The sequence below is a fragment of the Canis lupus genome, chromosome 29, assembly GCF_048164855.1.
Source record: "Canis lupus baileyi chromosome 29, mCanLup2.hap1, whole genome shotgun sequence".
NCBI lineage: Eukaryota > Metazoa > Chordata > Mammalia > Carnivora > Canidae > Canis > Canis lupus.
This window is the reverse complement of record NC_132866.1, coordinates 17,974,594-17,990,994: the sequence shown is the minus strand read 5'-3', so window position 1 is coordinate 17,990,994 and position 16,401 is coordinate 17,974,594. Positions and strand designations below refer to the sequence as shown.

The following is a 16,401-nucleotide window of genomic DNA, read 5'->3' as shown; positions in this document are numbered from 1 at the left end:
TTATAAATGGAAAACAGTGCAATACAAAACATTTTTAGAGACTACACAGCAACATCCCTGGTTATCTAAGTAAGAGATTTTTTATTTATCTTCCAACTTTTCCACATTATAGGTGTATTATTTCTAGCATCAGAATTTAAGCAAGAAAGAGACACAAATAGAGGTGCATAAGAAAGAATACCCTGACTTCGGGTGAAGCAAGAGCAGGAGCAGCTGGAGTGGCAGGAGCAAGAGGAGGTGAGGAAGCCCCCACACTGGTGTTGCCGGGAAGTGCTGAGAGTCTGGCCTCACTGGGAGTGAGGCTCAGAGAATAACAAGGAGAGCCCACCTGGGCTGTGCACCAAGGGACCTCACCACTACCACTGCCACTGCCACAGGATTTTAAAGCAGACTCTACCACATGATACACACTGTCATTTGGGACTCAGAGATGGCTAATTCTGCACTCAACTCACTCTGCTCTGGCTCACATCCACTTGAATTACGTGTGCACGGCTATGCCACCAAAAAGAGCATAAGCTCATGCAAAACTGCTAATTATTCCATTTGTATCCCCCATGGCTGAAACAAAGCTGTATGCACACACGACAGCCCCTCAGTATTTGCTGGATAAAAATGAATATGGGGTCAGCAGGGGAAAGGGACATGCAACTATAAACCCACATGCGATATACTACTAATTAGTTCAAAGAAACAAATTCATGAACAAAAAAGGCAATAAATCATTGTGACAGTACTCATTTGTAAAAAGCATAAGACTCATCATATAAGCACCTACTAATTATCAGGCACTGTGTGTGATGTACCCGATTACTTCAAATCCCCAAAGCATCACCTTCTAATAACTTGCCATCACCACCTGTGTAGTAGGTAATGGCACCAGAAGCAGAACCTAACTACAGCAGGTTCCAAAATAAGTGTGGTGCGCCCTGCCCCACGCTGGGTCTCAAATGCAGTATTAAAGGGTTTGGTACTGTACTTACTGAAGAGAATGTGCTCAGCCAGATTTGCAATCAGCCTTCTTCGGAAGGATTCATCGGTTACATTTCGGGACTCATCGATGGATGTGTCTGCACCTTCATCAGCAGCATCACTAGGTCTGAAAAGAATTGTTTTAATTAGACTCTACAAGCTCTTTTATAAGCAAACTATCCAAAACTAAGGCATAAATGTCTTAAATACTTTCAATTACTCTATAATATAAATTTAAACCACAAATAGATTTATATGCATTATTTCCCTCCACAATATGCCTTACTATATTTATATATGTAGTATACTCTCCTGACCAAAAGATTTTATTGAGTCATGACTAGATAACCTATTGATACATCACTTCCAAAATCCACTGGCTGAAAAAAGCAAGATACCTCATTTTAAGACATTTCTAAAATTGAACACATTAAGGGAGGGGCTTAATATTTAATTTTGCTAAGTTACAATTCAACGTAAATTCTAGAAAATCTACATAGGAACTCTTCTGTACACTGCACTTAGGTACAATACACATAACCTATGCTACTACCAAAAGGAATTCAGTTCCAACATTCAAAAGTATAAATCAAGTAAGAACTCATACCTGATTCACACAATCAAAAAGATGTTAGAACACAAATAATCAAAAGCCTCCAGACTGATATGAAAATGTGTTACTTCACTATCCTTTAACAGACCAAGAGAAAAGTTACCCAAAGTGAGGATGTGAAAATGAGAATGTGCTCATTCTTCATACCTGCCCTACGACCCAACAATTGCACTGCTGGGGATTCACCCCAAAGATACAGATGCAATGAAACGCTGGGACACCTGCACCCCGATGTTTCTAGCAGCAATGTCCACAACAGCCAAACTGTGGAAGGAGCCTCGGTGTCCATAGAAAGATGAATGGATAAAGATGATGTGGTCTATGTATACAATGGAATATTACTCAGCCATTAGAAATGACAAATACCCACCATTTGCTTCGACGTGGATGGAACTGGAGGGTATTATGCTGAGTGAAATAAGTCAATCGGAGAAGGACAAACATTATATGGTCTCATTCATTTGGGGAATATAAATAATAGTGAAAGCGAATAGAAGGGAAGGGAGAAGAAATGGGTGGGAAATGTCAGAAAGGGAGACAGAACATAAAGACTCCTAACTCTGGGAAGCAAACTGGGGGTGGTGGAAGGGGAGGAGGGCAGGGGGTGGGGGATGAATGGATGACGGGCACTGAGGGGGGCACCTGACGGGATGAGCACTGGGTGTTATTCTGTATGTTGGCAAATTGAACACCAATAAAAAAATAAATTTATTATTAAAAAAAAATCTTTTAGAAGAATTTGGGGATGAGTTTGAGTTTAGTGCATAAAGAAGTAAACACTGACAAATTTAAGCTATAATTAACTCCAGGGAAAATAAAAGTTGTACAAGCAAGCAAATTGTAACAAAAAGAAAAAAATCTATCTTTCTGTACAATGCCAGAAGTAATAGATTATCTGATAATTTAGGTAGTATAAAAAATGTCCACAAATCTTACCTTAAAGGAAGTATAGCTGGTAACAATGCTTGCTCTAGAGAAAGTGGAGCAGATACAGGTTTCTGACTTTGGCTTTCTAGATATTCCTGGGGGTGGGGAGGGAATACAATACAATCATTAACTCCCATTGTCTTGCTTACATAAGCATATATAAAATATAATTCAATCTTCAAAAAATAAAAAGGGAGTGGTTTATAAAATGAGCCATGCTACAGAGCAGAAGAAGTACTTTCTAATGCTAAACTACCTTCAAAAGTGTAGAACGACACCTACAATGTTGGCAAGCATGAAATCTAAGGACTGATGATACAAAGGATGGGACAATGAACGCTTAAGCAAAATTACATATTTTTTTAGTTAAAAAAAAATTTTTTAAGTAGGCTCCACACCCAACATGAGGCTTGAACTCCCAACTCTGAGATCAAGAGTTGCACGCCCTACCAAGAACTTTTCTCATATCTACACAAAACTATCTGACATTCCCAATATTATATTTAAAAATATAATGCTTATAACCATGCTTTTAAAAATCATTGTTGTTATCATAATGATAGTGATAATAATAATAATGATAATCAATACAACCCTGCTTTTTAAAGGAAATCTGACAACCTGAAAGTCACATAATATTCAAAAGACCCTTAATCCAAAAGCAGATCCTAACAGTATAGAGAAGCTGTACAATAATTTTGAAGAGGATAAAGTGGTTAAGAAAGGACAAGATTCTTGAAAGCACGTAAGGCCAGAAAGCACCGAGCACCACAGTCAGAATCTTTAAAGAAAAACTACGAAAAAGAAAAGGAGGCCTCTGCTTCTTGTCCCTGGGCTCCCGATTCCCTTACTCGTTCTTCTCCCTTCTCCTGGACTGATTCAGTGATCTCAGGAAAGTAAAACTGCCAGGACCTCAGGGACCCGCCAGCACCAGGCTTCTACACAAACGGTACCGTGCCTTTGAATGTATGCATGCTGCATTCCACTCGGTAGAACAGAACATGGTCCTAGACTGTCGATTTTACCCAGGTTTTAGGGGTAGGTTTTGAAAAAATTTCCTCTAAAGACAATTTTAAAACATACTATAAGATACCAACGTATATCAATGTGCAGAATTCTCATGAACTAAGAAAGAAACAATAGCAAAAAATGTTGATGCTGGCATTGCCCAGAGATAGAAATTTACTATCCTTTGTCAATAGGCACACTTGGGTGGGAAAATTTAGGAAATGCCAATTTTGACATAGCCCTCATTTTAAAAGAGAAGATACCAAGGTCACACAGAGAGGAGGCAGCAGAGACAGAACCAAAGCCCACATCTTCTGACACAGAGCTATGCCAGCACTTTAATACCGCTTCGTTCCAATAAATACTCACCTTTAAGGAAAATGGTTGTGCAAAATCCACTCTGACACAGCCATAGTTTTTTCGTAACATTCTGATAACTCCTCTAGCTACGCTCCAAAGGCTCTCATTCTTCTTAGGTTTTCCCTGAATGCCAATTTTCAAAGAACAGCATGGTAAGAAATAAAGCTAACAAGGTATTCTGTTACCCAAAAAATGCCATTCATTCATTCATTCATTCACTTATTACTCGGACGCTTAAATCAACTGAGCCCAGGTGCCCACCATTTTTTTTTTAAGGAAACTAGATGTTTGTATTGAAAGAGACAACATTGGATAAAGAAGGAAAAGTGTTCCTTGACTGAGACCTGTCATAAATGCTTAGCATGCAAAGACGCAAAAAGACGTAATCCTTTTATGGGGAGAGACAGTTTGGTCAGTGAAAACCAGAACACTAATTCATTTAGCACACTGTTTACACCATTCACAAAAACACCTCTGCAAACTATGGTACTGGCACAAAAACAGACACATAAATGAACAAAATAGAGTTTCCAGAAATAAACCCACAATTATATGGTCAATTAATCTTCAACAAAGGAAGCAAGAATATGCAATGGTAAAAAACCTGTCTTCAACAAATTGTGCTGGGAAAACCGGACAACTACTTGCAAAATAATTGAAACTGGATCTCTTTCTTACACCATACACAAAAAAATACACAAAAAATAAACTCAAAATGCGTTAAAGAACTAAACGTGAGACCTGAAATGATAAAAATCCTTGAGGAGAGCACAAGCAATAATTTCTCTGTCACTGGTCATACCAATATTTTTCTAGACAGGTCTCAAGACAAGGTAAATAAAGACAAAAATAAACTATTAGGGCTACATGAAAGTAAAAAAGTTTCTGCACAGCAAAGGAAACACTGAACAAAACTAAATGACAACCTACTACATGGAAGAAGAAATTTGCAAAATGACATATTAGATAAAGGGTTAATATTCAAAATGTATAAAAGAACTTATACAACTCAACACCAAAAAAAGAAAAAAATTTAAAATGGGCAGAGGTGCCTAGGTGGCACAGTCCATTGAACATCCAACTCTTAGTTTGGCTCAAGTCATGATCTCGTATGATGATCAAGCCCTTCCTCAGGCTCCAGGCTCAGCACAGAGTCTACTTGATTCTTTTTCCCTCTCCCTCTGCCCCTTCCCCCTGTAGGGGTACATACATTCTCTCTCTCTCAAATAAATGAATCAATCCTTAAAAAAAAAAAAAAAATGGCAGAAGATATGAACAGATAGTTCTCCAAAGAAGACATGCAGATGCCAACAACACATCATCAGGAAGTTCAAATCAAAACTGCAATGAGGTATCACACCTGTCAGAATGGCTAGCAACAAAACAAGAAACAACTGTTGTCAACGATGTGGCGATAAAAGAACCCTCATGTACTGGCGATGGGAATGCAAACTTGTGCAGCCACTGGAGGTTCCTCAAAAAGTTAAACACAGAATTAGCCTACAATCCCATAATCACACACTACTGGGAACTTACCCCAAAATACAAAAGCACTAATTCAAAAGGATAGATGCACCCTAATGTTTATTGCAGCATTATTTACAACAGCCAAAGTATGGAAGCAGCCTAAATCCCTATAGACTGAATGGAGAAAGAAGATGCAGCATATATACATAATAGAATGTCATTCAGCCATAAAAAAGAATGAAATCTTGCCATTTGCAACAAGGATGGAGCTTATAATTATACTATAGAGTATAATTATAAGCAAAATAAACCAGTCAGAGAAATACATATGATTTCACTCACATGTGGAATTTAAGAAACAAAATAAATGAACAAAAGGAAAAGAGAGAGAGAAGGAGAGGCAAAGAAAGAAACAGATCCTCAACTACACAGAACAGATGGTTGCCAGAGGGGAGATAGGTGGGGGGGATGGGAGAATTAGGTAAAGGGGATTAAGAGTACACTTAACATAATGAGCACTAAGGAAGGTAGAGAACTGCTGAATCACCATTCTGTACACCTGAAACTAATAGAATACTATGTTAATTATACTGGAATTGAAATTTAAAACACACAACAAAGAAAAAATACCATTGCAAACTAACGAAGGATAAAAATGATGCAACAGGCTGGAGAACTGTTCTGCAGTTCTCAGATAAAAATAGGTCAGGTGCCATTTATATGAAGCCTGATGATCACCAGAGCCCACATATCCAATATTAGGCAAGTGAATGCCAAATCTAGCCCCAGTGGCCTTTAATCCAATTATTCATTTAGTAACATTTACTGAATATTAATATACATAAGGCACAATGATGGGCCTCTAATGGACACAGGATGCAGATATGGCCTCATGAAACAGGGTGAGTGGTGTACATATTCAACACAGACCAATTCAAGGAGGGGTCTCCTAAGAGGAACACAGATGATAATCCGGTCTATCACTTCATCTTTAAAGCCTCTAATTATCGGGGTGCCTAGGTGGCTCAGTCAGTTAAACATCTGTCTTCGGCTCAGGTCATGGTCTTGGGATCAAGTCCCGAGTCAGGCTCCCTGCTCAGCCAGGAGCCTGCTTCTCCCTCTCCTTCTGCTCTGCCTACCACTCTGCCTGTTGGTGCGCTATGTATGTATGTATGTATGTATGTATGTATGTATGAATAAATAAATAAATAAATAAATAAATAAAATCTTTAAAAAAGTAATAAAGACTCTAATTATCTAGTATCCTTGAACTTCTGGCATTTTAGGGGCAATTAAGCTCAAAACCAATACTTTATCCAAGACTTCTACACTAAATCAGAGCAAAACAAAATCCCTCTGGAATTCTCATAATGCAGGTAAGTTGATAAAAGCAATCTGGAAAACTGGCATTATCTGCTAAAGCCAAACATACGTATACCTTATGACCCAGCAATTCCACTTGTAGGTACATACCCAACAAAATGCATATATATGGTCATCAAGAGAAATCTACCGCCTATTGACCATAGTCAAAAACCAGAAACCAAATTGCCTTTCAACAGATCATGGTACATGGTTAAACACAACAACACGGATGCATCTCACAAACGCCTGCTTGAGCAAAGAAAACCAGAAGCAAAAGACCATCCATATATTACATAATTTCATTTACGTAAGAGTTCAAAAATAGGCAAAATTAATCTATTCTGTAAGCAGATAAGTGGTTGCCCCTGAGAGGACAGTGATGACAGGGGCATGGTGGGCGGGGGGCAGTTCCTAGGGGCATGATCATATTGTTTCTTGATGTGCATACCAGTTACACGAGTGTGATCACTTTGCAATCATTCAACCTACATGCTTCTGATTTGTGCATTCTTCTCCAACTATTACACTTACTTCAATAAAAAGTTTACTAAAAAATTACTGCCACTTATCAAATGAGTTCACAGTTGCTTTTTCGACGTGATCCCACCACTCCTTCAGGCTGAACTTAAAACCCACACATAAACCATAAACCCTGGGGAGAACTACATTTAACCCTCCATGGTAGAGATGGCAACTCAGTGCCAAGTGTTCTTGCCTTTCCCAATTCCACAGTCATGGCCAGCACTGAAAATCTAACCATGTCAGTCCCTCCAAGTGCAGGAAAACAGCAGGTCAGCACTACCAATCAGACTGACACAAAAGATGAGAGCTACTCAGTATGACCACGCTACCATGTCTCCCACAGTGCTTTAAATAAAATAATAGCAAAAAAATTCCTAATTGATTCCAAAAGCTTGTATCTAAAAGCAAAAGAGTTGACAGTGAAGAACACTTTTGGGTAAGCAGGCCTCTTACCAGTTGTTCGCCATTGTAGTGACCTTCAATAATACGATCATAGGAGATTCCAACAGGTATTATCAAGATGTCTGGGATAGTATTAGTAGACAGAGTATCTACCACAACTGACAAAAGTCCTGCCCGAGCACAGGACGTTTTTCCACTCCTAGAGCGTGTGCCTTCCAGAAAAATCTCTAAGAATTGCTGCTGTCGAAGTAGCTCAACTATATGCTGCAATGGAAGGAGAATGTAAAATGTGAGTTCAAGACCACCCAACTTAGATGAAGCTTAGCCAAGTTAAATCTTAAAACAAACAGAAACCTGTAACTTAACTACTGACAAAATATTTTACTCATGAATAATAGCAAGCCAGCTCCTCCAATGCTCTATTTTGGTGATAACAGAAATAATCATCAGCCCCATATTCAAACAGTAACCACTTACATAATTTCTCAGACAATTTTTTAAATCTCAGTCAAGTCTCTTTTTCCTTCTACTGTGACAACTACTATAAGGGCTTTAAGAATGAGAGAACGTGGGCAGCCCAGGTGGCTCAGTGGTTTAGTGCTGCCTTCGGCCCAGGGTGTGATCCTGGAGACCCGAGATCGGGTCCCACGTCCAGCTCCCTGCATGGAGCCTGCTTCTCCCTCTGCCTCTCTCTCTCTCCCTGTGTCTCTCATGAATAAATAAATAAAACCTTTAAAAAAAAAAAAAAAAAAAAGAATGAGAGAATGTACATACCCCATGGAGCAAAGCTCTATAAAGAACATCCTTCCGTCCATCTGGCGTCTCATCCAGCCTCCGTCGTATGAAAAAGCCTCCGAGCTTATGGATCAAGGTACTGCAAATTAAGGAATGCATTAGTTATTTATAAAGAAAAACGTAAGGATACACAAATTCTAGGTTACTTCAAAACATATGCCACATGAATATAAACCACATGTGTTGTTTGAGCTGACAGTGAAAACATGAGCCTTTTTCCATTTTCATGTTATTGACATGTTTCCATCATTTGCATCATTTGTCAGCCTTTAGAATATCACTTCATGTACTGAAGCTCTAATAACATCTGTTCCAAACTAAAAGAAGTTTGTACAATACATTACCCTGCAAAGATGGTGTTATAGATTTAAAGAGGACGATGAAATACTGATAAATCTTAAAACTGTCAAAGATCTCAGGACATTGACTATTAGATATCCTGAAATCTACCTTTGGCACATTTACTACAAAATGAATGTGATGTGGCAGAAGCTCCTTGGGCAAATGTTCTTGGAAAGTACTGCTTAAGGACGCCTAGGTCCCTCAGTTGGTAAGCATCTGCCTTCAGCTCAGGTCATGATCCCAGGGTCCTAGGACTGAGCCCCATGACAGGCTCCCTGCTTAGTCTGCTTCTCCCTTTGCCCCTTCCCCTGCTTGTGTGCAATCTCTCTCAAATAAAATATTTTTTTAAAAAGAAAGTACTGCTTAGAGAGTGCCTCAGTAAGACAATGATAATCTTATCAAACCAAAACCAAGCATAACCATTTTCCCAAAACATGAAACAAAAATGTGCTTCATGTACCCTTACAGGGGGATAAAACGATTCTTCTCTCAATCCTATGGTTCTTTCTATGACACTGATGGATTCTGACATTGAAATGAAATTTTATAATACCTAAGTCAACCTTTCCAAACTCAGAGCATCCCCCTTTTCAAATAGAGTGATATTAATATTAATATCAACATACATTTTCAATATCCTCTAAGAGCAAAACTACAGAGCTATTTGAAGGCAAGGACTACGTTACCTTCTTCACTCTTGTCTAAAACATAGCTGGGTAAGTATCAACTGACACATGAATGAATGACCTCCCTTCAGCCATTCACATGAGTCTGGCCAGCCACAGAACTTTGAGCAAAGGATTAGGAAGGAGCTCCTTGGACTGTGAGGCTGAGGGTAAAACTTCACAGCACACAAAGGTAATCACACTGCCACTCTGTGAGACCTTACCTGCACAATCTGCCAGTCCACTCCCCCACCAATTACTGTGAATCCATCCTCGTTCTATTCCCAACTGCTCAGAGCTGACCTCAGAGATGCTCTATGCTTTGAAATTTGAGCCTTCAATGTCCTAAACCAACTAAACCTACTCCTCACCCATTCCCCATTGGTGATCAGCTCTACTGTCACCAGGTGGTAAATATCTGGGAGGCTTCTTCCCTCATTTCCCCCTCTCCCACTGTGGACTAGCATTTCATCTTATAAATTCACCTAAGTACTCTTAGTGGCCACTCTATGCCTTCCTTACCAAGAGCACCACGACAAATTTTAAGCCTTCATTACCTTTTGCCTAAACTATTGCAATAGTTGCAATAGAGCCAGAATTGTTCTAAATCCCTCTAATCCAGAATGACTTTCCAAAATGCAAATCTGACCACTTCCCAACTACAGGATATACTCTATAAACTCTTGGCTTAAAAACTCTTGGTTGTGATCTAGCTCTCACTCCCTGTGCAATGACCACTTCTGGCCTTTGACCATTTAACTGCAGCTCATATTCTAATCCCACTGAATCGCCTGCCCTTCTGACCATACCATGGATTTGAACCTCTCAGCCTCTTCACATACTATTTCCTCTGAATGGAATGCACTGCATTCTCCCAAAAACCTCTAATATATACTTTTCGTGTCATGCTATAATTATTACATGTCCTAGCAGTACTAAATTATCGGGGCAAAGTTAACAGGTATGGTTCTTCTTACTTACTTCCTACCATCACCACAACCCTCATACCCACCCTACCTTCCCCTACTGCCAAGCCTTATACAATATGCTAGCTCATCTTTCTAGGCCTTTTAGCCATTTGATAAATATTCCCAATGAAGTTGAGGTATTCATAGTTCACTAAGTACCCCACATAAAACATAGAAATAATTAATAATCTTAATGCTTTTTTGTACTTTTCAAATTTTCACAATAAATATGCATTACTTATATAGCAAAAGTAAAAAAGCTAATATCATCTTTACAATAACAGGTTTTATGTTTCAAGACATATAATGAAAAAATAAATATTCAACATACAGTCTTTCCACTACCCTAAAATTCAAAATAAGCTGGTCTTACCTGAAGATGGGAATGTTAAGATTATTGCCTGAAGCAATGTATGGTGCTTTGATGTTATGACAGAAGAGAATGAAAGTCAGCAGGAGATAGTCAATATGTGATCTGTGAACTGGCAGGAATATAAGTGGCAAATTCATCTAGTAAAAAAAAAAAAAAAAAAAAAAGCCAAATTTAAAATTCAAATGTGAACATCAAATCAATGAGTCATTGATCTGTGTACAATTGCAATTTTATATTTGGTTAGAATGCTCGTTGATCAATGACTCATTCTTTAAAAACATTTTCCACTAATTTCTCCCAATTTAATACTTCCACAGCTGAAAGCAACAACCACCACAGTAACAATGAGTTAGGAAAGGAAAAGTGCAGTCGAGAATTCAAATGGACTTTATGTACCTTCGGAGAGGCAGCTCTGATCATGTCAAAAGAGCAGAGGCTTTAGAGTCAAGCCTGGCTTGGGTTGAAATCGTGGGCAGTCACTCACTAGCCATGATTGGGAAATACTTATCTGCACTTCTATTTCTTCATTAAAAATACGGATTGTTCTACCTGATTTCAGAGTTGTTGCAAGGTAATTTACAGAAGGAATCCAGCATATTACTGGCAGGTCCTCCTTTACTCACACCTCCCCAAATGCACAACTACTGTGGTCACCTCACATGGGGGAAATCTTCCAAATGGGTTGGATGCACACAGGACACAAGAGAACATTTCCATACAAAAGACTCTAACTAACATCACTCCACAAACATGGGGATAACAGAATGACAGATCACACAAATTCTTGCCTCAGTTGCAGCTTTAACCATCTCAAGTTGGCCTTTGTGGATCTGAATATTCCAAAAGAAGCTGTTGAACAGTTTAAGCAACACCCATCCTGTCAGTCTAAAAGAAATTTAAAAAGGAAAAAAAAAAAAAAGGAATTTGAATGTGCATAAATACATTGAGAGAGAACTGACTTTTGTCTAAAGTTTCTGAACCTACAACCTAAAAGTGCTCATAAACAACTTAGTGTGTATGTCTGTATCTGAACTTCTGAATTAAAGAGCTGATTTTTACATGTATACGTATAGATACATGTATTTATTAAAGACTAAATCTTACATTTCACTCAAATAGCATACTTTACACTTTAGAAGCAAATCATCAACTGAATATTTAGGTGAGCAGAATGCCGTACAAAACTACTCCCTTTTGGGGCACCTAGGTGGCTCAGTGGTTGAGCATCTGCCTTTGGCTCTGCTCATGATCCTGGTGTCCTGGAATCGAGTCCCGCATCAGGCTCCCCCAGGGAGCCTACTTCTCCCTCTGCCTATGTCTCTACCTCTCTGTGTCTCTCATGAATAAATAAAATCTTTAAAAAAAAAAAAAGGGGGGGGGCGGGGAGGGAAGCCTGGGTGGCTTAGTGATTTAGTGCCGCCTTCAGCCCAGGGCGTGATCCTGGAGACCCGGGATCGAGTCCCACGTCGGGCTCCCTGCATGGAGCCTGCTTCTCCCTCTGCCTGTGTCTCTGCCTCTCTGTCTTTCTCTCTCTCTCTGTCTCTCATTAATAAATAAATAAAATCTTAAAAAAAAAAACCAGTTTTTGTAAGATATGGATATGTGAAATCTACCACACAAGTCTAGAGAGATGTCAGCAGTTGTACAATGGTTGCTATCAATTAACAAAGATTAAGGCACCTCAAATCCTACCACAGTGCTACTTCCTATGGAAGCTGAATAAGAATATAAAAAGGAGTTAGTTTTAACATCAGAACATGCTCAAACTTCCTTTGGACGGAAACCACTGCACTAGGAAAGTCCAATGGTTCAGTCCCTATTTGCTCAAAACCGGATGGCTCTGAAGGAAAGCTTTTTACTTTGCCTTTTAATACCTGATCATTGTTGGTGAGACAGTGGCAACCATTTCTTGAAGGATCCTTTTGGCTTTCTTTTTCACTTTATTGATGGCTTTTGATTGCTGCTGAGCAGAACCATCAGGATTTAATTCAGCAGCCACTTCTGCAATTGCCTCTTGAACTCTGATTTGAAAACAGAAAGACAATGTAACTGGTTCTAGGATACATTCTGCATTCAGTATTTTCTAAATCACAGCTATAAATCACAAGAAAAGCTATAAATCTCCTTAATATACTTATAGAACCTGAAAATAAGCTCAAATTAGATATGTTTTGTTTGGCTGCCCACTAAATATTAAGGATATTACACTCCTAAATCAAGGAATCTCTGAGGTATCTGGAAGGCGGATTTAAGAACCTAACTCAAATTCATTGGCTTAACAACTACATGAATTGAATGTTCCAGGTATCCTGCAAGGGATACAAAGTTGCAGTCTAGCAGAGGAAGAGAAAGAAAGGTTATCCTTTCAGGAATATAATTCAGAGGTATCCAAAGCCCCCTGCCAAGGTGAAGTGTGATTTTTCTTCTGAAGACTTTACTCATTTATATTGTGACTTTATTAGAACAACATGTAAAACTCTCTAGGAGGGATCAAAGAGGAGTATAAATATTTACAAGTGTTTCCCATATCAATTTACTAATATAAGAAAGGCATAGCTCAAGATTAAAACAACACACAGTGATAAGTGGTAAAGTAAGAGGTAAGATTTAACCTAGTTTTTGTAAATCTTCCATGTGACTTAGGGAACGTGTGAGGTTAAACCTCCTTAAATCACTTTTAATATCCTAGTTATTAGTCAAAACAGGCAATGGAATGAAACATACTTAAAGGTTTTTACCTAGAAAACAGAACATACAATAACCCAAAGGAGTTTCAAATAATTACATTTTTCTCCCACCGTTGCTACTGATTTCAGACTAGTACACAGCAAAACCCCACATAGTCCCGTAATTCATTAATACAAAAGATCAATTCCATAGGACACTGATGCACCTTCAGCCTATTCCTTTAATACCTTCATTTCAATCTGGCCAGGCATGTATTTTTTACAAGTAATTGAGAAGATAACTAAATCTCCATATCAACTATTTTCTCATTCATTCATTCATTCATTCATTCATTCATTCATTCTTTACTGAGTACCTACTATGTGCCACCACTGTTCAGGCCTCAACAACCACAGCATAGGGCCTGCATTTCAAAGCAGTCTTTCTAACCACTCTGATTTCTGGTCCCTAAATCCAGGTAGATATCTACATGGGCCACACCAATGAGGTGGAGCAGAGACTGACCTTCCTGCAAACTCCCATACTCTAACACTTAAACTTGAGAATGATTTCTTTCCCCACTCTGAGTTCAAGTCACTCCCATTTGTAAGCAAGCTCTTCTGAGACCAAGGACAGAATTGTTATTCTCTTAAAATTTCTAGGAAGGATTTTCTAGCACAAAAATTTGTACCTACATACTCAATAACTGAAATAGCAAATGCACTTCTCTTTCAGCTATAAGATAGGAAACATAATGTCCCAAATATTCATATTAAAGAAAACTTAACAGAACTAGGTATGTGCATCTCTAAATTCTAACTCACCTTTCACATATTAAAAGCCCATTTGATTATTAATGCATAAAACAAGACTATTATTCGCAAAACCACCTGTTTTGCTGCCTTTCCTTGCTTTCCCTGTAGTTTAACATTTAACATTTGGAAATGGAAATCCCACTTAAGACAGAGTCCCAGAGAAACTAAAGGTTAATAAAGGAATTGATCCCCCACTCCCTCACCCCATCCCTGCCTCTTCCCCTTACAATAGTATCCTTACCCTTACCTACTGCTGTTCAGTACATTTTCAGCCACATTGGTGGCAAACATGCCTCTATGGACATCTCGCTCTTGAATAAAAAGCACATAAGAAAGACGTCTTGCAAGCCATCCTCGGTGCCTGCAATGTGAAAAAAGACTTAGCAGAGAGTAGACTAGGAAGACCTAAAAAAAATTGCTTGAAGTATACAGTAGTTTCCCTGCCATAAAAACAAACCCTTGTTTCATCTATTCCTGAAATGTGGCATACTATAGCAAATTCTCCGTAGCAGTTCAGAATGATTTGCGTAGACAATTTCATTCCAGATTTCTTTCATGTACTCTCAACTAAAATTTCAACTTGGAATTTGTGTACTAAAATGCTTGGTTTAAAAAAAAAAATGCCTGGTTTTTACTCTGCCAAATAATAAACCAATATAAAAACAAAAGAAATAAAAATGTCTTACTTTATTAAAACATTGTTAAAAGCAAGTATGTTGAATGAGATCTATATATTTAACTGTGAGCTATAAAGAAAAAGTTTGGAAGTCTTTTCTACACAAAGGGCTATTTTTTTTTTATTAAAGTAATTTTTTTTTTTTAATCTAAGGTATCACTGACTCTCATATTGAATTGATAAGGCTTGATTAGTTGAGAAGTCAAGGATAGCTCAAGTACGGTCTGAACATTTGTATACTGGGCTTACGAAGCCAGAAATTCTTACCTCCTCCCCCCCGCCCCGGACATTTGACCTATCTTAGGCCTAGGACACATTCCCATCAGTGTTGCTGACTATGTGTTACTTATATAGGGCTTTGGAGACAGAGACCACAAAATAAGAATGCTACAAACCTTCACATGCAAGGATTTGAAACCATTTGTAATGATTATATAATGCCTCACTATCATTTCCTCATAAGCACATTCAAATGGATTCAAATATAAATTCATGAATTTTGAAAAGCCCTCAGGTGAGGAAAAGTAACTGGAGGAAGAACTATTGATGAATCGCTCATTCCTTCACCTTTTTTCTGGATATTCTTTTTCTACCTCCTTTCCTCTGTCTCATTTCTCTGCAAACTTGACCCACTATGTTAAGTGTTTACTTCTAAATTCTTCCTTGAGTGAGCACTTTCAGAACTGTTACTAGAATGTGCAAAGTCCCAGCTCCTGATGAAATCCTTTTGCAATGGATTGAGTTGTGTGTGTGTGTGGGGGGGGGGGGGGGGAAATGTGTGGTGTGTGTGTTTATAAAACTGTTTAGGCTTTGCTCCATGTAACATGCAGAGAAAAGCTAAGTAGCCAGCTCAACCGCAGAGCTGCAGAGGCAGCTCATCACACAGACTGGTTTCCGATTGCCTAGTCAGTACAGCATATGCTTTTTTTTTTTTTTTTTCCCTTAACTGCTTCCAACTGAGGACAACAAATGAACCCTTTGGCTTTACATAAAATGGCTACTTAAACAAGAAGAAACCCTATGAGATTTTCCTTAAGTCAAATAGGGAGGAAAAAAAAAGAAATAGTGGGCCATAATTTCTCCTCTCTCCTTTAAACTTAAGACAGAGAAAAAAGAGTAGCATGGGAATGGGGAAACATAAATCCCTTGACTTTGGTTCTATTAAAAAAAAAAAAAAAAAAGACCTTTTATATGCAGGTATTGTCATGCTCACTTATGATCTCATCACCAAAATATGATCAGTAACATCAGAAAGCCTTCAAATTTAAGTACTTGACTTTTCTGGATCAATTTTTCACAGAATTTCAAGCATGTCTCATCACCTGAACCTACTTGCTGACCCACTCCAGGCATTTACTCTTAGAATTAGTTGTAAGGACTGGCAGCATTTTTGGCTGCCATTCTCTTCTGCCTCACAGACATTCACACAACCTTCCCTTCCCCCTAGCCTAGATTCACATAAAA

At 38.5% G+C, this 16,401-nt stretch overlaps 1 protein-coding gene across 4 annotated transcripts in view; it reads right to left on the bottom strand.

Moving 5' to 3' along the window:
* GPAM (glycerol-3-phosphate acyltransferase, mitochondrial) overlaps positions 1-16,401 on the bottom strand; it is a 62,315-nt gene that overhangs the window by 13,118 nt on the left and 32,796 nt on the right. For all 4 annotated transcript variants that reach the window (XM_072805335.1, XM_072805332.1, XM_072805331.1 and 1 more), the window contains 9 exons: positions 14,509-14,622; positions 12,654-12,800; positions 11,568-11,664; positions 10,780-10,916; positions 8,411-8,510; positions 7,688-7,900; positions 3,890-4,003; positions 2,522-2,607; positions 984-1,099 (listed from right to left, as the gene is read on the bottom strand). In XM_072805335.1, the coding sequence (XP_072661436.1) occupies positions 984-1,099; positions 2,522-2,607; positions 3,890-4,003; positions 7,688-7,900; positions 8,411-8,510; positions 10,780-10,916; positions 11,568-11,664; positions 12,654-12,800; positions 14,509-14,622 (1,124 nt within the window). The remainder of the gene's footprint in view (positions 1-983; positions 1,100-2,521; positions 2,608-3,889; positions 4,004-7,687; positions 7,901-8,410; positions 8,511-10,779; positions 10,917-11,567; positions 11,665-12,653; positions 12,801-14,508; positions 14,623-16,401) is intronic.